We start from the raw sequence: 22,765 nt of genomic DNA on the forward strand, positions 1-22,765 counted from the left end.
TCTCGCTCAGCCACATGTGAAATATGTACATGAATTACTATACGCAAGCTCCTGTCACAAAGTATACATGTAAATAAATATGAAACTAGGTACTGAATGAAAATGAAGCAAGAAATAAAACTGTCAAAATTTCACAATAATTTTGTAGTAAATGTTTGGAATAACCACCAAAAGTTAGTCATCAGTCAAGTGTGCTGTAAAAGAGTTGAGTAAAGTGATTGAGTTTAACAACATAGCACAAAACCAACAAAAACAGAACCGTAAAATTTCCAATTGTAAACTTTTTTGATAGTATTTCTTTAGATAAGTATGAATTTATGAATGATTAGTGCACATACCGCAGCCGCTGTATTTTCCATTGAATTATAGACCTTTATTTGATAATGTTATTTGCGTATTTTGGTGTATTTTCGTTAATTATTGCAGTTAATTGGATGTGTAGGGATGATGCGGTAGTAACAGTAGGCATAGGCATAGAAAAAATATGAGAATTCAAATTGCAATAAAGAAAATTAATCGATCAGTTAATTCAATACAATAATTCACAACTTTACATAGAAAATATTACATACGAAAAAGTCTGATTAAAATTGGTGCAATTAAAAAGTTAAATACGATTTTTTTTTTTATAAATAATGAGAGTAGCATCACAATTTCGTGTGGCCTCAGGATATTACTGTCAAATCATAGATGTACGCATTGAAGTATTTGTACATTTATGTATATACAACTATGGGCAAAAAAATTATAAACTTCGTTGTAAACATTAAAAACATTTTTTTATTACATTTTATAGTCTTACTAAAGCAAAATACGTGCATATGTACGTATCAATCATATCAATAGCACCCCCATTTCAAAGTGATATTGCTTGCCACTTATGTATGTTTATTTATTTATTTAAAACAAATTTTAAATTAAAAGCCCGTTCTAAATCCAAGGTTAAATCTTCCAAATTTCAAACTTTTTTCTCAGAAGTGTTAGAATTTTTACGTATACAACTAATAAACACAATTTATTTATTTACGGAAGAAAATCGCAGCACCTTCGGCAAGAAAAAAAAAATCTAAAAAAATCAACCGTAATTTTTAACCACTTGATACTACACATTATTATACTAAAAATGAATGCGCTATAAAACATTTCAACACTTCTGAGAAAAGTTTGAAATTTGGATGAAAATTTGCTGAATTTTTTCTGGTTTTCTATAAAGTATTACATTTGGGATAAAATAGGAATGAACTGTATTTTATTTGAAAATTCATAAAAATAAATAAATAAACATGATGGGCAAACAATATCACTTTGGGATGCTGTTGATATGAAAAAAAAGAATCTATAGGAAAAGAAGCTGAGCTCACGAAAAAATAGTTCTAGCGTCGGAGCTAGCATTGACATGTTGACGGGTAGCCAGCGATTGAGGCAATTAGCTCCATAAGTACTACAATGCAGAAAGAGTTACGACTTTAGCTGAAAAGCCACGAAATTGTCGACAAGCTAGGCAAAAGCGGTCGGCTATGGATATCTCAGTGGCTACCGCAGGTGTAAAAACCTACAATCTTTTGCAGCGAATGTGGGAGTTTGTGCACGTGAGCATTCATGGTTAGCCAAAGAGCTCTGACAAATTGAAAAGTTGGTTATATGCTACTTCTTATACTTATTTGCAATTCTCATGAAGTTTTTATTAAAAATGCGGGAGACAAATGAGAAATATCTCAGTCATCTCGCTGAGGGAATGGTGACAAGTAGCAACTACTTTTGAAGTCGGCAGTATGGTCAGCGAAAATAGGGATATCTTGACAAATCCGCAAAAGAGATAAGCAACTGGCGAAGTTTTTTGGACTCGGCCCAAAACGGCAAACGGTTGTAGTGCCAAATACGAAGAAGTGCGGTTTGGAAGTGGGTAGTCGATTGTAGATACCTGCAACGATCTCGTGTTCCAGACTAAAACTTTTTGCCAATCGCTCACATGCAGGAGTACACAGTCTTTTTTTTTAAATTTTTTGGAACTCTTCATCTGGCGTTGAGAGGCGACGAAAAAATGTATGCCACTTTAATTCTGCATTTATTACTCGCTCTTTGAGAAGGCTATTCACAAACGCATTCAGGATATTACCAAGTCTTAGTTATATAACGCGGTTGAGAGTCTTATATCTAGGAAGGCGGCTAAATTTCGAACGCTCTTTTCCTTCGACACTCGAGGAGCAACCCAGATCTACATATTTCTAGCCAGGAGCTGTCCCTTTATCAGCATATCACAAACCTTTTTGGGGAATGTTCCATTTCCTTAAAGCAAGTGTCCAATATGCGCTACGATGACTTAAGTACGAATGATCAGGGACCGAAAATAGCAGTTATTTTTTTTTTAGATGTTATAAAAGGGTGACAGGTAATAAGATCAACGGAAATAAGGTCAATTGACTTGATTTCCCATCCTGGTGCGAAATAAAGTCAATTGACATTATTACCTTTTCAAAAGCGAAATAAAATCCATTGACATTATTGCTCTTTTAATATTCCAGCTGCGTTTTGCGTTTGGTTTTTTGCATCGTGTTTTTAGTATATTCGTAATTTTAAACTTGTTAATAAAATCAATTGGTGGTAGTTTATGATTGTGTGTGGATTATCAGCACCACACTGAGGATATGGCAATAACCTTTTTCATCTATTAAAAAACAACACTTACGTGGCAATGTTTATTGCAAGAACAACATTTTTTTCTATGAATCGACATACTTTAAGTATTGTTGACGCTACTTCCATTTGAATGAGGAAATAGCGTCAATGACTTTATTTCCAAATTTTTGTTGACTTTATTTCGCTTTTGAAAAGGTGCGAAATAAAGTCAATTGACCTTATTTCCGTTGATCTTGTTACCTGTCACCTATAAAAGTCAGTTACAAAATATTATCGTAGAGTAAAGATATGAATGTTCTTTCAATCCCAGGACCTCCTGATAAAGAATCCTGGATTCTCTTTATTTTTTGAACTTTTTGGGAAAAAGTCCAATAATAACTGAAAAATCCGGACTTTTATTTTTTTTTAGACCAGTAATAACTGTTAAACTTGGTCAAATATCTCCGAAATAAAAGGCCTTTCGTTATAATAAACAAACCGCTTATCCAAATTAAACAAGTTTTGTATCAAATGAGAAAGGACTGAAATAGCAAATAATAAAATAGCCGAATAGCAAAACATTAATTAATTTATTTATTTATTAATTTTCATTTTTTGAGCATATTGAACTTTGATGGACTTGGGCGAGCCTAGGATATTGACCAAAAAATTTCACATTTCACACAGCTTTTTTTTAGAGCATAATGAACCATATTTTTGCCATAACCAATCAAAATTCTAAAAAAGCGGATTTTCGGCCCACGCTATTGGACACTCATATTTTAATATTACATGTAACTTGTGTATAAGTTAAACAAATTCGACTTTAAAATAGGTAGTAATTTCAAACTTTATTGTTTTGAAATCTCTTTCGTTTGACATTTGGACACATATTACAATTAACTGATAAATTAAGTTGCATTTGATTTTTTAAACACGTGGCAACTCTCCTCTATACAGTTCAGAAATTAATCCGTTTTAAACTCAATTCTATTAACACCCATCTCCTAATTATTAATTTCACTTATTAAATAATTTGAATTGAAGTAATCAAAAATATTCCAAATGTTCAAAGTGAACAAAATATATATGTATTAACACTTTGTGGTTTGAAAACCATATTTTATTATTTCATATAACTTGTGTATAAGACAAATAAATTCGACTTTCAATCAGGTGGTAACCCTCTTTAAAGGTATTTTCAAACTAAAATTTTTTTAAATATTTTTTTACTGATGAAATAAATTGAATTTGACTCTCTAAACACGCGGCAACTCTCCTAAATACATACCAATCTTTTAATAATTCATTTAACTAATTAAATATTGTGAATAAAATTTTCTTCAAAGATTCCCAAGTTCAAACCAAAGATTCCTTGAAAATGTCTCGTTTGGTTTGTTATACATATTTTAATATTACATATAATTTGCGTATAAGTTAACAAAATTCGTCTTTTAAAAAGGTTGCGACGCTCTTCAAAATATTTTCAATTACTACGTTCTCACGTCTGTCACCGTAAATATTTTAATTGCCTTAGTTCAAACTGAATTCGAGTTTTTTCAACAGGTGGCAACCCTAGCATTTTTAAACAATTTTAGTGGATACCCGTATTGAAACCACTCGTTTAACTTTTTAAATAATTTGAATAATTTTTATTTTGGAATAAAACCTTATTGTGTACATCAACAAGCCAATCCCTTTAATTTGACACTTTATTTTTGAAAATCGAACGAACGGTGCAGATCTGATGACCTGGACAAAAAATTGCTTCGCGTATTATATATAGAAATAAAAAATATATATAAACCTTCATTTAGATATTTCTGTTTGAAAGCTATTTCAGTCCTCTTTCTTTTGTTTGATTTAGATAAGCGGTTGGTTTATTATTAGGAAAGAATTTTTATTTCGGATTTAAAAAATATTTGGCCAAGTTTAACAGTTATTAATGGTATGAAAAAGTAAAAGTCCGGGTTGACCGATTATTTTATTTCAGATGCTTTTACACCTTTTAACATTAACCTGCGCCCATTTCACTAGTTGAGTCTAAAAACCGATCTAATAATTTCTCTTAACGTTGACATAATGGTGTTCAGTTCGACTGGTAGAATGCCGTCGAGCTCAGGTGATTTGAGGATTCAGAGGAACTAATTTGACATTTTATAGCCTAAATGATTTATAACTTACACTCCATGCTTTTATATTAAACTTTCTCTCTGCCTATAGTTGTATTTTGCAATTTTTTGATAAGTTAAATTCGTTTAATTTGCATGCTAAAAATTCAAGGTGAAAAAAATACGTTGCTTGATTTTAAACATTTTACCATACGATTTTTTGGCACCACATGCTTATTTATGAATCTTCAGCAAGTATGTACAAACTGCGGCCCATATACATAATTTATGTATCTTCAATTCATGTTTGATTTGATTTTAAGTGTAAACTCTTATCGCCTGCAACATTAGCAATAATTTCAAATAATAAATTATTTAATAAAAATTACAAATTCACAGGCGCATTAAAGCAAACAGCTGCAATTCATTTACATACAATCATTTATGCTAGACAAATCAAAAATAAAATGAAACCCCAAGCCAATTATTGAATTACAAAATAGGATAAAAATATAAAACGCAATACTCACACTTCGTACTCGATAATTATTTAGTTGTTCAGTCTCTTCATCGACACCAACGCTAAAAAAAAAAGAAAACGATTTTCATTTGAGCACACATTTCGTATTTAAATAGTTTAAACTCACGGTATTTTAAGCCAATTTAGCAAAAAATTGGATGCGCCGCCCTGTATGACGACTGTAAAGATCACAATTAACGAGGTTGTAGTCAACATCGTTTGACGCGCCTCAGAAAGTGTATTACGTATGGCCAAAGCAAAGGACATAGCGCCGCGCATACCTGTATAAGAAAGAGCATATAATGTTCAAAAACATACTTATACATATTCCAATGTTTAGATCAATGTGTGTCATTCATACCTGCAAAGAACAGCATGTGTTGAAAATTTGAAGAAATTTTCGGTTTACGATTCAAATTTAATAGCCATGAAAGCGGATAAATATTTACTGCGCGTCCAATGGCAGCGGTGACCTACAAAGTTGCAGAGAATTTTGAGAATTTTAAAGTTCAAAGTAATTAGGTTATGTTTTTTTTTTTAAACTTTTAAGTATTTGTGCCACTTACAAAACCGGTTATTATGAAAACAGCATCAAAATGATGTTTGGGAAAGGTAAACATCGAAACGCCAATGTATGAAAATATGAAATTCTCTGCCAAGAAATTGAGTAATTCAAATATTTCCTTTGTGCGCGTGCGTGAATCCTCCGACAGATTGTTGTATGTATAATGCGCTTGACAAATACCGCAAAATAGCACAGCCACAACGCCAGTTAGTTCAGAAGCTTCCGCAATCAGGAAAGTACTATACGACATGAGAACGAAAAGAGCTGATTCCAGTAGCGGGAATTCACGTACCCGGGTAAACTTGGTCAAGTGCACTGGCAGTTAAGGAATTATGTCTGTGTAGGTTTATATATTAAAGTAAAAAATAAAAGTAAAAAAAATATAAAAAAAAATAAACTAAGAAATAACTCTAGTATTTTTATTTAAAAAAGGATATCAATGCCGTAAAACAGCCCATTGTGGCGCCAATCAACAGCGACAACATGAATATGCAGAAGAAATCGCTAAGCGCTTTGAAGAAGGCATTTGTTTCGAAACCACCTGTGCTAGAGTAATGTTCGCCATAGTTTTGTATAGCGCTATAAAAAAATATGTAAAATATTTATTAAATAGATTTGATTACCAATGAAAATTTATCATATTTAATTATAGGTTAATTACCCGCTGAGCACAATGGCCACTGCATCATTAAGTACAGATTCACCAAACACCAGCGCATATAAATTTACGTCCACATGCAAATCGTGGAATATAGCTAATATTGTAAGTGGATCTGTTGGCGATATCAACGCTCCAAAATACAGCGTGTCCAGGAATGTGAAACTACTACTCAAATATTCTGGCATTAGTTTCACACAGCCGTACATAATAGCGCCGATTAGGAACGATGACAATGTTGTGCCCAAAATGGCGAACATCAAAATAGCGCCTAAATTGCGGAAAAAGTATTTCTAAAATGGCAAGAAAAAATAATCTTTTTAATGTTTGCAAAAAAAAAATCATTCCATCTTTAGTTTAACGCACCTTTTTAAGACTATAGCCTGCATGAAATATTATTGGCGGTAGTATTATGTTGAAGAAAATTTCTGGGTCAAAAGTGGCTTTCAAATCGATTTCATTCTCATCAACAGCGTAGACTTGACCACGAAAAACATATGCATATGTTTTGTTCTGTATTGGCTCATTGTCGGTGGTATTTGGTGTCAATTTACCAGGAAACTAGAATGCAAAAATGTGTAAAGATGAAAATAATTCGTTACTTGTTTCTATATAACAGTTTGCATACCTTCATCCATAATGTATCGGGTGGCAAGGTTTGATTAAACTTTGGATCACCAGTTGGTTCAACTTCCAAGTGCACAAGCGGTGTTGAAGTGCCGGCATAGCGTATAACCGCGCCAACAATCAGTCCTACAATGAGAAAGAAGAGCATTTAGTTTTATGCGTACTATATATCGATGGCTGTGTGGAAGATCGACCTATCTCGGCAGCCAGTTCGAAAACGCCCTACCTCAGAAAACTTTTCAAGAAAGCCCTACTTCAGAATTTGATTGAAGAACGCCCTATTTCAGAATTTGGTTGTAGAACGCCCTATCTCAGAATTCTGTTCAAATGCCCTATCTCAAACGAAAATACATTGAAAATGTTCCAAGATTGCAAAAAGGGTTTTAAGTTGTTTTTGAAAGTTCCTCGCAAGTTTATAAATGGTCTCGATGGCCCGAATGCATCGACTTTTTCATCGATATGATGAATATATAAATCTTCAAGGATGTACTTATTCAGGGAAAGTGTGTTTTAGGTATTCAGATTTCGGGAAAGCGAAGTTTTAATATTTTTCTGTTTGGATAAGTGAAAGAGCCTAGGTTCATATTCAGGCCCCTTGTGATGATGCAGCGGACAACCAGCTATATTCGTAGGAAATCTCCTTACCACCGGGTCTCCTTCGGGAGTTACTCTTCCCAGTACAGTCGAGTATACGCTACAATAACGGAGGGGTTTACAGCAGTTTATGTAGGTGGAGAAAATGCTTTTAATTGAATTTTAATTTTATTGATTTTTCTGTTTTTTTTTGTTTATATACAAGTCTATCAAGTTTACATACATCTGTGTTCTGTTTTTCTTGTCACAATGGACGCCATTGCTATACTTCCGCTTGCAACCCGTTTTGTCTGTAAAAGCTCGCCAACCGCGTATTCAAAATACATTGGAAACGACGGGCTACGGACCACAGCTTTTAAATTATTTTAAAACGTACTCGTATGTAGATAATTATTTTGGCGGCGACAGAGCTACGCTACGACTGTGGTTGTGGCCAGATTAGATCTATTTCTACTTTTCCAGCGACAGATAAGGTTCTTCCTCTTTTTTTATGCCAAACTCATACAAATTCTTGATGTCGCTGCCGCGATAAAAAAATTCATGTCGCCATCGACAAGGCGTTTAGATTATGTAGATAAAACCTTGATGTCGTGTCGTGCGGTGATGTCGTTTTCGATGTGTTCAGAGCTCAATAATAGCGATAAATTAAACGCTGGCTAGTTTGCTTCTTTGAATCTTATTCTCAATGATGTTATCAAGGAATCTAGGTATGGAATCTAGGTATGGTATATAATATATATAAAGAAGAGAACGTGGAAAGTATTCTCTCAGCGGTGCGGCTGGGTGGTTTGCTCTACGTTTTCGTCGAACAACTATACGAGGGAGACGTAATTAATATTCAATACTGATTCTAAAATCTGTACAGAGTAATTGAAAACGCATTGCCTGTGTTCTTTTATTACTGTTATATGCTCATAAACCAAAAGATTTTTTTTTTTTTGAATACGGTTTCATCGAGTGCGCTACAAAGACTGAGGAATAAACGTTTGAAAGAAATATGCGTTGAACCAAATCGGTATTTTGTTAATGCGGTTTTTGCCTAGGTATAAACAACTTATATGATTATGTGCTAGGAAGTTAAAAAGAGATGGACAATGAATACATCTGATGCGGCGGCTTAGCTTTCGGGAGAAAGTTTCTGGCGAAACATTTACGGGCCTTTTTGCGTTGCCGATTGCGAATACAGACGACGATGGAACGATGAGCTGTAATAATGATAATAATAATGTAATGATCCGATAACGGATCCTAACCTATGCTGAGTGGTATGTGCAGGGTGTCTGATGCTCAGTTTGTGGCTGCCCAGATTAGAAAGCCAGGGTTCGTGCTGTACATTGAAGTCTCCGAGTACTACCCGGTTACCACATTCTAGACAGGTGGTACATATGTATGTATGTACTTTAGAGTTGGCTGAAGTCAATGCTCTAGCAAAATAAATATAGTTTAAAAAAACTAAAAAAACACGCTTTTAAAGCATATCAAACAAAAAATTAAAAAATAAATATAGTTTAAAAAACTAAAAAACACGCTTTTAAAGCATATCAAACTAAAAAGTAAAAAATAATTCTTATATAAGTTGAAAATAATAATGAACAAACAAAGTTATAATACCCTTGTGCACAAGTGCGCTCGGGTATAAAAATACTAGTATTATTGTGAAAAAGTTTGGGTTGCGCAATAGACGAAAAATATGGCAAAGAGCGCCCCACGCTTTTTCACAATAATACTAGTATTTTTTGTTCATTATTATTTTCAACTTATATTAAGAATTATTTTTTACTTTTTAGTTTGATATGCTTTAAAAGCGTGTTTTTTAGTTTTTTTTTTAACTATATTTATTGCTATTACCAATCAGAATTCTAAAAACAGCGGATTTCGGCCCACATATACATATAATTGTAAAAAAAAATTGAAAAAAATTCCTTATCATTCATATACGTAATTAACGGCATCTGCTGTTTTTTGTAACATGTACATGTAAACCAATAAGTATGCACGCTAGTGCACATGTACGCAATGTATAAAACCCACAAGCGATTATACTTAAAATATGCAAAACATTCATGCAAACATTTGTATGTTGTATGTATGTACATTTGATATGTATAGTTATTTTATATATATGTACATCTGTATGTGTTTATTTACATGCGTATGTACCAAAGTTAGTGACTAACTTGGTGATAATAATTTAAATTAGCCACAAACATGAACGTCCATTTTCCAAAGCAAAATAAATCACTTGCATTGAAGCGCAACAACGGCATAGTCATAATGTGCCATTTTGAAATTTACAATAAATTACTATTACAAACGTTTTTCTGCTTGAAAAATAAATGATCACGTATTTTTTTAAACTTTCATAGCGTTACTTTTGCATTTTTTAAGATTTTGTCAACAAATAATAATTTTTTGCGGAAGTTTTTTGTAAACCTTGTAGTATTCGTAATTTTTAAGCTATTTAGTTGCTCATAAGGTTATTTGTCGTCATTTTTTAAATTTTCTTTTATATTGATCAATAAAAGTGAAACATTTTGATAAACAATGAAACCACAAAAAAAAAATATTTTCCTCAAAAAGGGGCTAACTTTTATTTTCTTAAAATTTACAGGATTCATAGGTGTCCATACGTACTACCTACCATAAAAATTTCGTCAAAATCGTAAACTTTTGTCCGAATATGTGGCTTTAAGAGTATAATTTGTACATAAAGTTAAATTCGAACTCAATTTATTTTCAACTTAACGAAAATTGAATGAATTTATTTTTTTTTTGGTTTTCATAAAATCGTATTACTGTTATCGTTTAGCGAAATTTTTCACTCTTATTGAACAGCATATTGAACCAAATCTTTATATCCCGCTGTTATTCAACGCCCTGAATACGAATGCGAATACGAATTGTTGTTGTTGTTGTTGTAACAGCATAAAAATTCAACAAATAGTTTTTGGGGAGTGTTGCCGGAGTGGCAGTCCTTGCCCAGATACAAATCTGGGTCCGGTTACGTAGACCCGACTGTCGTGAGAACACCGAATGACCTCGAAGGAGGTTCACGGACCTCGGATTCGGGTTCAGCGCGTCGAATACAATAGGGATATACAGGTCTGGAGCAATATGCAGAAACTTTTTGTAATCTGTGTATTTGATAGCGAGAACGCCGGACGAGTTTTATTAACCACTTAGCCTTCTGAATATTTTAGTATGTACATATCGTCGCTTGGCTCGCAATACTTGGCATCCGCCAAATGCAATACAAGGTATGAGGTGTCGTGGAAAAAGATTCATTTTGGTCTTAATGCTTCCCTACCTCTCAAATTTAGTAGTAAATAATTATAGTAGAAGCTCAAATTTAGTAAGATTAGTTAGCAAACCATTCAAACCTTTTGAAGAAAATAAGTTTCTTCGCTCTTTTGCGAAATTTTCGGACTATCTTATACGTGGTATTGCATTTGGCACAGGGCTGCTGTAGCCCTGGTAACAGAGTGTTCATACAGCAAGCTTTCTCAGAAGCGTTTCGTAGCCGAGAGAAAAACTGTTTTTAATATTGGAATTTTTAACCGACTCTAAAAAAAGAGGAGGTTATGAATTCGTCGGATTTTTTTTTTTATGCTGTAACAGCATAACTTTGAACCACGTTAACCGATTTCTATAATTCTTTTAATACCAAAGCGGAAAGATGTTCTGCCCAAAAAAACTGTGGTCAGCGTATCTGGAGTTGGATTTCGTAACCAGAGTTTTCATTTTCTCTGTCAAAACTCTAATTTCACTCCATTTTTGAATGGGTCCCTAGGGGTGAGAGAGGGGAAAGGCAATTTTTCTAAGGTTTCGACAGTGCTATTTTTAAAGGCGGCACCTCAGAGGTGGTCCCATACCAATGTCGTTTAGATCCGATCATTGCATCATGAAGAAATCAACGGTAATCTTAAATTTTTATATGAGAATTAAAGTCGATTGTTGTTGCAGCGTCCCTGCCTAGATCGTCTTGTCCCTCAATTGTTGTCGTCAAGCTCTCAACTAACGGGAGACCCATGAAGCGTGTAACTTCGATTGGGATTGCCCATAAGGACATAGATGTTAGCTGAGTGGGCTTTAGATATGTCTCGAGTCGTGGGGTGTCTCCCCGCTTTAGCTTGCTACAGTAGTCAGAGCGAAGTTGAGCTATTTTGATGCGAGTTTCCCGAGGCAGACGAAGCTCTGTCTCGCCCACGTCAGGTGGTTGTGTTTCCAAAACGGCATTCACAGGTACGGATTCGGGGTAAGTCGAGACCGACTGTCTTCGAATGCCGTTTATAGCCTGTCGGTATGCTGTCGGCTCCAGAGGTTGTTGCATGAACTTCTGCACTTCGTCCTTCAGTTTGTATAGATGCCTCCTGACGTGCATTGGCGAGGGCTCTGCTGCAAGCAGGCGTTTGTGACACCCTGCTAGGAACTGCTTACAGAGCAATGTGTTGTGTTCCTTCACACGGAGCATCTGAGCCTCGTTTTGTAGATGGCGCTGTGGCCACATCAGAAGGCACCCGGTGGATGTCAAGAGTGTCGTATTTTGGCTGGGCTGGGTTCATCCACTGCGTCCTGCTGGTCGCCGGCGATCGTACGGACGCTGCGTAGTTTAGAACCGACCGGCCTATTGCCTTGTATGTTGCCAGCAACGCTTCTTCGTCTTTGCCCCAGGTGCTGCCAACTAGCGACTTGAGGACCTTGTTGCGGCTCTGAACTCTGTTGACAATTGCGGTTGTGTGCGCCGAGAAGGAGAGCTGACTATCGAAGCAAACTCGGAGGATTTTAGGGGTATTCACGGTCAGATTGGTTTGCCATCGACGTGAATTCCCAGCTGTAGTCCTGCCTCCTTCGCCCAGGTAAAAAGGGTTCCCGAGGACTTGGTAGGGGAGAGGGTCAGACTCATTGCAGTGAAGAAGCGAGAAAGTTCGGAGAGTCGTAAGCATAGGAGCCAATTAAGGCTCCGTCTGGTGGTAGAGTGAGCTTTGATATGTAATAATTAAACAGCGGCGGTGATAGGACAGCACCCTGTGGAACCACCTGTTTAACTTTAATCGCTTTGCTGGTTTTGTCTCTGAAAAATACTGACTACTGGCGACCACTCAGATAGTTCCCTGACCACCGTTTGAGTCCCTATGCGATTTCGGTTCAGGCCACAATTTGTCTGACTGTTTATGAATTCCTGTTGTTGTGTTGTGCACTTAACGGAATCCATGTTGATGTCTCGCTGGGGTCAAGTGGTTCATATATTGCGGAAGTAGAAAGGTCTCAAGTGTCTTCGCTACTGGGGAAAGGAGTGTTATAGGACGATAAGACTATCCTTTGTTGGCTGGTTTCCCCGGGTTGAGCAGTGGGACCACTCTCCCCATTTTCCAGACGTTCGGAATGGTGAGAGTGGCCATGGACAGGTTGAGGACCTTGGTGGGGTAATTCGCTCCTACAGAACCCAATTTCTTCAGCATCAGCATGTATATTCCGCCGGGCCCTATGGCTTTGGAGGCTTTCGCCTTCCCAATGGCCACCTGAACCTCACCGCTAGAGAAAGCAAGAAGCGAACTGGGTGTTGAAAGTTTGTGGTCACTCGACGTTGGGCTTTGTCCACCGGAGGATGCAGCATGAACTCTCGCTAAAACAGCTCGTACATACATCACTCCAGGTCCGACAAAGCGCGGTCATCGGAAGAGATTTCCAGTTTGTTGTCGCGCTTTGTCGGGTTGGACAGTGACTTCACGGTTGACCAAAGCTTACTCATTGGAAGTCTTCAGATGCTCTTCCCACTTCTTCCGCTTATGTTCGTTCACAATTTTCCGAAGGCTGTCACGCTCTTCGGCTGGAAAATTCGGAGTGGTGTCCGATATGCAGCCAGCGTGGATGAAGCATTCTGCAGCTGCAGTGAAAACCCTGTGGAGCTTACGATCCATATTATGAAGTGCACTCGATCAAAATTGAAAGAGTTCAAAAGATTTTCACCAAATTCGCTATTTGCAAGTTGCCCTGGCAAGGTTATGGTCCTCCCTATATTGGCAGGCGGAAATTGCTGGGTCTCCAGTCTTTGAAGGAAAGAAGAGATTACTTCTCCATTGTATTTATTTATAAACTAATCAATGGGCACATAAATTGCGCTTATTTAACAAATTTGCTCATACTATATATAAACCTCTGCGTAATTTAAGAAACAATAGGCTATTGGTTGGCGCACTGCATACCACGAATTATGCCAAAAATGAGCCAATTGCTAGATGCATTGAATTGTGCAATACATATTCTAGTGTTATCGACTTTAACTTAAGTATTGATAGATTTAAGATTAATTTGTTTACAATATTCAACTAGAGTCTTCACTAGTCTGTAAGAAGCTAATTCTGTAGACTGAAATTAATAAATTAAAAATTAAACGTCGGCTGGTGTGGGAAGGGCAGAGAAGGCGATTTTCAATAACAGTCACGAAACCGATCCAATCAACTTTTCTAAAGCTGACATAGGTTTGGTGTTCCGCGGAAGCTAAGTAAGCACATTTATCGATCGAGATGATTATGGACAGATGGTCCGATGCTAACGCCAGCATAAGCTGCCATGATATGCTGTTTATCAGACCAGCACTGACGATTGTTATGTCTGCCGAGGTGCAGCTGTTGCCCATAATCCTAGTGGGCGCGTCGTAGTTTATTGTGCAGAATGTCGAATCGTCTATCTGCTCAGCCAAGTGTGCTCCCCTACGATCATTTGATTGAATGCCAAAGATCGTGGTGCCCATTAAAGTCACCCACTACCATACAGTTTCCACCTCTGAGGAGAGTACCGATTTCAATGTGATATCCTGCTGGGCACAACGTTAAATATTTCGGGCTCGACATCGCCTGACCGGATAGCAATTCTCTGACATTCTAGGATGGTATTCCTGCTGTCGATAAGACGATACTGCACGGTGTGGTGCGTGATGAACGCTAAGCCACCACCATTATCTCGCTTGCGATCTCGACGTAGCACCTCGAATCCGGCGCAATTCAATAGGGTTGAATTGCTGTGCAGCGTCGTCTATTGGAGCGCAGCTATCAATATACCATGTCGACCCATGAAGACCGTTATCTCCTCACATCTTTTTCTGAAAAACGCTACAGTTAAAGCGTAGTACCTTCGTGTGCCTTGGGAGACTCATTTTAGTGTGGGGTATGAGCGAGTTGTGGTGTTGTTGTTGCCTGCCGCCCATTTGTTGTGTGTGCAGCTGTGGGGTGCTGACTTGTGGTGGTAGTGGGTGACGTGACAGTGGGTGGGTGTTTGGGATTGACCAGCACAATAATAACCCACGTAGTTGCTCGTCCAATCTCGCGTGGTGCCCTAAAGCGCCACCAGCCAAGACAGGTATTGCACTTGACCGATCTCACGTTACTCTATATTCTGGACAGACAAACCGAGCATATTGTAGGAGGAACTAGGAGTTGTTAGCGGCAGCGTGTATGTTGTGGTGCGGTTGTGTCTGTGATGTTTCTGTCTATGGGGGTGGTCGCGTTTGTGTTGTGTTGCGGTTCTGTTTATGCAGCATGGTGCCACGAAACACATGGTCCACTGGCCATGAGTTCCGAAATCTGAGCATGTACGGTGGGGACTCTACCCGTTGCAGGAATTACACCCGACTGATGTGAGGCTTGGGTGTAATCGTCTCTACCATACGCAGCAGGTGTAACTTTCTTGCCCAGTGTTTGACTCGATACCAGCCTTGATCAGAAGAATGCAAAGCAGACTAACAGCGTTTGAGGCATTTCGCCGACCTAAACAGGGTTAGTTCGCCGAAACAAAAGCCTTTGGTTAGGTAGAACTTGAGTTATTCTGGTACCTTTAACCGGCTGTCGTGGGAATGACGGTGAAGCTAGCTGATTTAAACTCAGATGATCCAACCAAATGTAAGCTAGCTGTTAAATACGAATGCAGTACGTGATTTAAGTTTAAACTTTACTTTATATCAGTGGTCGGCATTCTATATGTGATTTAAAAAAATGCCAAGTGGAAATGAACTTAATGATAATTTTTTAACGTAATGACACGAATATTTTTTAATGCCCATCTTTATCATTTGTAATTTTGGCCATTTAATGCCTAGTGGAATTCCAGCATTACAACATTTCTTACTTAAATAAACGTGAGTAAAATCTTTTAATATCTTTGGAGAATAGAGTATTCGTTGTTAATAACTAAATAGATTATCTTCAAGAATCGGCTCCCCATTTGATCACCATGGCCGGAATTCACGTGGATTTCTGGCCCCTGTTGTTGTTTTAACAGCATACAAATTCCCCAAAGAGTTTCTGGGGAGTGTTGCCCGAATATAAGGCTTTAGTAAGTTTTTGTTTTTAATTGGACATATTGTCCCAATAAGAATTTTGAGTGGGATTCATTATCCCGATATAATAATTTTGTTTATGTGGCTGCGCAGTTGGCAAGGAAGAGATAGTCAAAAACCAGATGCTTGCAAAACTGGAGAAAAAGGGTTGAGACGCAAGATAACGTGTGAATATGAAATTATGACATTCATTCGAGGGTCATTCATTATGAACAATAGCCACAGTACGGCCATGGCTGATTATTGGAGCAAAAACCGTCTTTGGGAAATGAGGCCATCAAAAAGAGCAGGGGGTTTGCTCTGTATTACGATACGAAACTCAATGCGCCTCGAAGGGCGACACGGACTAATAAAAATGTATAATGACAAGTATTCGAATTTTTCAGTTCTGGTGCGAATAAAACTACTTTATTCCACTTTTCACCCGATACTTAATGTGTGTTTTTTTTTTGTATTTTTGTATATTTGTTGTAACAGATAAAATAAACACTACCCCTGAAAACTGAAAAGATCAGACTAGCCTACAAACATAAAATAAAATAAATTTGAACTGATCGGACAAAAAAGATAGAAGTATTCGAATTTCGAATGACTAGGGTTTTGAATCACAATACAGAGTAGACCCCCAGGATTCGCGACCTTTCGTCGAATATGTATTTCAATGATATAGCATTTTCACGTTGTTGTTGTTGTTGTTGTAGCGGCTACAGCAACTCCGCCTAGATCGGTTGATATCTCAGACGTTGTCGTCAAGTTCCACTAACGGCAGCCCTAAGAAGCATGCAGCCTCCACTGGGTCGGTCCACAGGGACAAAGCCGTTAGGGTTGTCGGGTTTTCCGAGACATGTTTCGAGCCGTGAGGGGTCTCTCCGCATGCCGGACACTCATTTGGCGCATCCGCGTTTAGTCTGCTCTGGTATGAGTTCAACCTGCTGCAGTAGCTAGATCGAAGTTGGGCTATTGTTGTTCTTGTCTCCCGAGGCAGATGAAGCTCCGTCACGTCAATGCCCGGTGGTTGTGTGCCTAGAACGGCATTCACAGGTCTTAGAGTCTACATAACTCGAGACTGACTCCCTGTGAATGCCGGTCAGGGACTGTCGGTATGCTGACATCTGTGGCTCCCAACCAGAAACTGCTTGCAGCGCATTATGTTATGCTCCTTGACTGGGAGCATTTTCGCCTCGTCAGGAGGCATCTAGTCGCTGTCCTGAGTGCGGTGTTTTGTGCTGTCTGTAGCTTCATCCACTGCGTCCTACTAGTCCCCGGACAATAGCGGTTGCGTGCGCAGAGAAAGGGAGCAGGCTGTCGAATGTTACTCCGAGTATTTTGGGGTTATTCACCGTCGGAATTGGTGTATCATCGACGTGAATTCCCAGCGGTAGCCTGACCTCCTTCGTTCAGGTGGTGAACAAGGTCGCAGAGGATTTCGTAGGGGAGAGGGCTAGACACTTTGCAGTGAAGAAGCGAGAATGCTCGGAGAGATACCCGTTTAATTTCGAACACATGTCATCAATTCCATTCCCAGTCGCCAAGATCGAGCAATCGTCGGCGTAAGAGACAATCGAGACTCCCTCTGGTGGTTGAGGGAGCTTTGAAATATAAATGTTGAACAGTAGCGGGGAAAGGACACCACCGTGTGGAACCCCCTATTTTATTTTCCTGAGTTTACTCGATTTGTCTCTAAACATTACCGACGAGTGTCGACCACCGTTTGAGCCTCTGTGGGAGAGGAAGCCTCTATATCTTCTAGTAGCGTGGAATGGCTGACAGTGTCAAATGCCTTTGACAAGTCCAACGCTACTAGAATCGTTCTCTCACAGCGACGGTTACGGTTAAGGCCACGAGTTATCTGAGTGTTTATGGCGTTAAGTGCGATAGATGTACTGTGCACTTACGTTTACGGTTCGTGAAATACGGGAGCAGCAAGGCCTCAAGTGTCTTAGCTACCGGGGAAAGGAGTGTTATCGGTCGATACGAATCACCTTTGTTGGCAGGTTTCCCCGGTTTGAGCAGTGGGACAACTCTCCCCACGTGACGTCAATCTCCTTGCTAAAGAACATTCCATTTCCAGCGGTCGGTACGTACATATGTACATACATATATAAAAACTGGAAAGAAACGCCAGTTTTCGAAGGACGCTTGGATTCCAGGCAAAGCCAATTTTTAAGTGTTAGTACCAAAAACAACTGGGTTATATATCACTTTTCTAAAAGTTCTATATGTACAAACTTATGTTTTTAGATTATCTTTTTGTTTTCTGCTTCTACTGTAGACAATTTATTTGTTAGGGTCTTTGTTGTTGTTGTAGCAGCATATAAATTCCCCTAAGAGTTTTTAAAGAGTGATGCTAGAGTGACAGTCCTTGGCCAGATATAAATTTGGGTTGTTCCGGTTCCGTAGTCCCGACTTTCGTAGGAACGATTTGCCTTTCCGAATTACGATAACAATATGAACATACATATGGGTATTTCCAATCTAGCTTTACGTGGCACTTGTATGAACCAGGGTTGTTGCGAATATTATTCCGAAATAAGTCTTTTTCGGATAATAAACTTATCCAAATTAAGCAAGTCTGGTATCAAATGAAAGAGGACTTAAATAGCTTTAAAACTGAAATGTCTAAACGAGGAAAGCCACATATTGAAAAATATTTCAACAAAAAATGTTAATTAATTACCATAGAACAAACCTTGTGTCAGGTATATGCATTTCTTTAGTATTAAATTATAAAAAATATATAAATAGAGGTCGTTCGTTATTTCGGTTTAAAAGCTATTTCAGTCCTCTTTCATATGATACCAAATTTGTTTAATTTGGACAGGCTATTTGTTTATTATCAGGAAAGGACTTTTATTTTGGAATAATATTCGCAACAACCCTGGTATGAACAATGTAAAAAAAAATGAAAAAGTAAAAATTTTAAAAAAGTTTATCTAGGTTTGCATAGCAATTAAATGGCCCCTAATGCATTAAAAAAATTACAACTGTTGGTAAAAGCGATTTAAAGATATTAGTAAACATACGAGTTTTCAAAATATCTTAACCCTGGCGCCACCTAATGAGGCCATTTTTGGCAAAAATGTTTCTGCTTACATAACCAATACATATTATAAAAAGCAGCCAAATCGACCTATAAATAAGTTGTTGGCAAAATACAAGGCAATTGGCCGGCCGGTTCTGAACTACGCAGCGCCCGTATGGTCGCCGCGGACTAGCAGGACGCAGTGGATGAAGCTGCAGACCTGCCAAAACACGGCATTACGTACCGCGACAGGATGCCTCCTGATGACGCCTCGCTGGAAGCTACAGACGTGGCCATCCCAGCGGGCAACTGCTCGCGGAGGAGCCCTCGCCACGGCACGTCAGGGCATATTTTCGAACTGACAGACGAAGTCCAGAGGTATATTAAACAACCTCTGGACCCGACAACCTACCGACAGGCCCTCAACGGCTTTCACAGGGAATCAGTCTCAAGTTATGTAGACTCCCGCCCTGTGAATGCCGTTCTAGGCACACAACCACCGGACGTGGACGGGACAGAACTTTGTCTGCTTCGGGAGACCCGCACAACAATAGCCCAACTTCGCTCTGGCTATTGCAGCAGGCTCAACAGCTACCTGAACAGAATCAACGAGGATGTGCCCAACCAATGCCCGGCATGTGGAGAGTCGCCACATGACTCCCGGCACCTCTTCGCATGCCCTGAGAATCCCACTCAGCTAACGCCCCTGTCCCTATGGACAGCCCCTGTGGAAGTCGCACACTTCCTGGGCTTTCCCTTAGCTGAAATAGACGACAACGATGATGGATAAACCGTCCCGAACGGGGCTTAGTAGACGCTACAACAACAACCTATAAGTAAGTACGCTCAATAAGCGTTCCCACGACAGTCGGGTCTACGTAACCGGAACGACCAGATTTATATCTGGCCAAGGACTGTTACTGTAGCAACACTCCCCAAAAACCCTTTGGGGAACTTGTATGCTGCAACAACAACAACAACAACAACAACCTATATAGGACTTTTATTTTTTTTTCGCGGAAGACTTTTCGCTGGAATCGCCCACATGTATGTATAAGAAAGAAAAATAATAATAAAACGAATTATAACTCTATAGTAGCAAATTTTTAATACCACTGGACGTGACTATTACATATACTTAGGTTAATTGGTAACAACAGCAACAACGTAGTTGATTAAATTCTGAGTAAATCGGAAATTTGTTCAGCTGCAATAATGTTTCGTAGAAAAATACATTTAAATTGCAAATATATAAGTGCATACATACATAAACATATGTACATATGTATATACTACGTACATATGAATGTATGTGCATAAATGTAGACAAGTCTATGGATTCAAATGCAAATAATAAGCCATAGAACACTGTTTACGTCAAAATTTAAATTGTGTTAACTCATTCGAGTATATGTAGGTATGTATTTATTGTTGACATGTTAATTATCTATTAAGCCAAGTTTCTATGCAAGTGGAGTTAATAGCGGGTGCTATGATTAACGAGTTTACTACATATGTACATACAGGCATTGTTAGAAATTAAAGATACAACGAAGGAAAACTGTTGGACTCAGCTGTATTTCACTAATAGTTTTATTTATTTTTATTTCCACCATATGTGTCCGGATATCAGAAGCACTTCTTTCGAAAAAAATTGCATGGAATATTGTGAAAAAGTAAATTCACTAGAAGGGCATAAGTGCCGGCTATTTTATTACTTTGCAAGTATCAAATGTTTGAAAACGCAAGGTATTTTTGAAAATGAAAGTAGCTAAAACATTTGTTATCAGTGCCACGCAGCGATGAAATGATTATATTAATACTTCCTTTGTGTATTATTCTTTTATTATCGCAACACCTACCACCACCACCATCATAAAAAACTTGTTTGTACAACGCTGATTGCATTTGCGTTTATTATTGTCAGCGCGACTAAGTACCAAATAATGGATGACCGGAGCATGAGAAGGGGGTGTATTGCACACAGTAAACTGTGTACTGTCTAATTTTATAACAAACGCAGCGCTTAATGAATCGATTTATTTCGAGTGGCGTTGTATGCTTCCTATTTTACAATTATAGTGCGACATTACCCTGTTTGATAAGGTGTGCATGCAATTACAGTAAATAATTGGCATATGGTACCATTTAAACTTACCATAAATAACTGCAAGGCCAGTTTCATGTAACCAGGAAACACGATGATGCTTGAACAGCCAAATTGTCAGTACGGTTAAAGTCAGCAAAAAGGTGTAAACTAACAAATTAAGACTATCAATTCTATGTGTAAGTGTTGCCTTTGCGTCCAGCGCAATATCCGTTGCAGTTGCATTGGCGGTATGCGTTAATGCTGCTAGTAGCAGCAGTGAGTATAGTATGTGTGTTGCATGGCCACAAACAAGCTGCCCGCTATTGCCTCCGCCACGCACTATGGTGCTGTCTTTTCTGCTATCATTGCCCAATGAAGGGCTGCTCCATAGACAATTATTTCGTTGTGTATTTTTTCTATGATGTGGTGCTGTTGTGCCTCCAATCCACTTGCATTGGTACACTCTATCCATGGTTTTTCCCAAAGGATTAGTTACTGTCAGACAAATTGCCATATTCAGTAATCGATTTTTATTCTGGTTGTAGAGGTGTTGGACATGAGAAAGCGAATTTACGACGTTCGCCTCCCACACCTAGCCCCTTTTCACAATTTTATGTAACTATACTGCACAATTTCTTCTTGTATACGTTATTATGAAAATTTTCAACATTTCACAACGATTATCACAATTTTATTTTCACTCACATGCGATTAGTCAGTCGAATGTTCTATGCAAATCTACTACTTCAGAAATAAAATCCTTCGTTCTGCATTTCCAAATGTGTACCTTTTTCGTCTGCTCTTCTTCACTTTTGACAATGATTTGAGCTTTGACAATCGCAAGTTTTTATTTTGTAGCCATAGAAAAAAAACAACAATAATTGTTTTTGTTGAAATTTTGCTTTGAAATTTGATTCTAAACAAATTACTCTCCACACAGAGTTGCTTGGGAGCATGGCTGCCAGACTGGGCGTTTTTACATCAAACGTCGAATCATTTGTAAAGGATTTTTTGTAAATCTCCATTAACCAAAGAACGTAAATGTATAAGACAGAGAACGTTTAAAACAGAGAAGCAGCAGAGAACGTTTAAAACAGAGAAGCAGCAACACGCTACTCGTTGGTATTTTGGAATAGATCAGAAATCGTCTAGAAGTTCACCACGTTAAATTTTTAACATCGATAGCTCTAGAAGCTCACCATTTTTTAACAGCGTGAGCGCAGAGCGGCACAAAATAACAGAATTTGAATAAATTAGCAATTGTGAAATGTTATTTTTGTGAACGTTTATATCTATCAACAAAAATGACTTTTGATAGTTATTTTAAAGCGCCTTTCATTGAATTAATTCGAAAACATTAATTAATTATTACAAAAAATGTCTGGATAAATTTAGGGAAAACGTTATTTTCATAAAAATTCCAATTAACTAATATAAATTTGCGAAAATTTTGTAAACCATATTTTCGTCAACAATTAGTAAATTCTTCATTGAAAAAATTTTAAACACGCTAAAAGGCAAGCGCATAAAAATGTTTGTAAATACATATACATACCTATGTAGATGCATTTATATGTATGCACATATGCAAATAAACAAATGCTGCGTGCGGTTAAAATTGTTTCGTTTTG

The 22,765-nt window shown here is 37.9% G+C and overlaps 1 protein-coding gene across 11 annotated transcripts in view; it reads right to left on the reverse strand.

Moving 5' to 3' along the window:
- The window catches only part of Nhe3 (Na[+]/H[+] hydrogen exchanger 3), a 43,119-nt gene extending 21,082 nt beyond the window's left edge, over positions 1-22,037 (reverse strand). For 6 of the 11 annotated variants that reach the window (XM_017609588.1, XM_017609626.1, XM_017609605.1 and 3 more), the window contains exons 1-10: positions 21,204-22,037; positions 7,099-7,223; positions 6,837-7,031; positions 6,474-6,763; positions 6,250-6,391; positions 5,814-6,122; positions 5,609-5,720; positions 5,375-5,528; positions 5,258-5,309; positions 339-371 (exon numbers count right to left, since the gene is read on the reverse strand). In XM_017609588.1, the coding sequence (XP_017465077.1) occupies positions 339-371; positions 5,258-5,309; positions 5,375-5,528; positions 5,609-5,720; positions 5,814-6,122; positions 6,250-6,391; positions 6,474-6,763; positions 6,837-7,031; positions 7,099-7,223; positions 21,204-21,648 (1,857 nt within the window). In that variant the 5' untranslated portion in view covers positions 21,649-22,037. The remainder of the gene's footprint in view (positions 1-338; positions 372-5,257; positions 5,310-5,374; positions 5,529-5,608; positions 5,721-5,813; positions 6,123-6,249; positions 6,392-6,473; positions 6,764-6,836; positions 7,032-7,098; positions 7,224-21,203) is intronic. The other 5 variants (XM_017609637.1, XM_017609633.1, XM_017609650.1 and 2 more) reach the window with 2 other exon arrangements.
- Between the last annotated feature and the right edge of the window lie 728 nt (positions 22,038-22,765).

The sequence above is a fragment of the Rhagoletis zephyria genome, unplaced genomic scaffold (genome assembly GCF_001687245.7).
Source record: "Rhagoletis zephyria isolate East Lansing unplaced genomic scaffold, Rhagoletis_zephyria_1.1 Rzeph_scaffold_00009, whole genome shotgun sequence".
Taxonomy (NCBI): Eukaryota; Metazoa; Arthropoda; class Insecta; order Diptera; family Tephritidae; genus Rhagoletis; species Rhagoletis zephyria.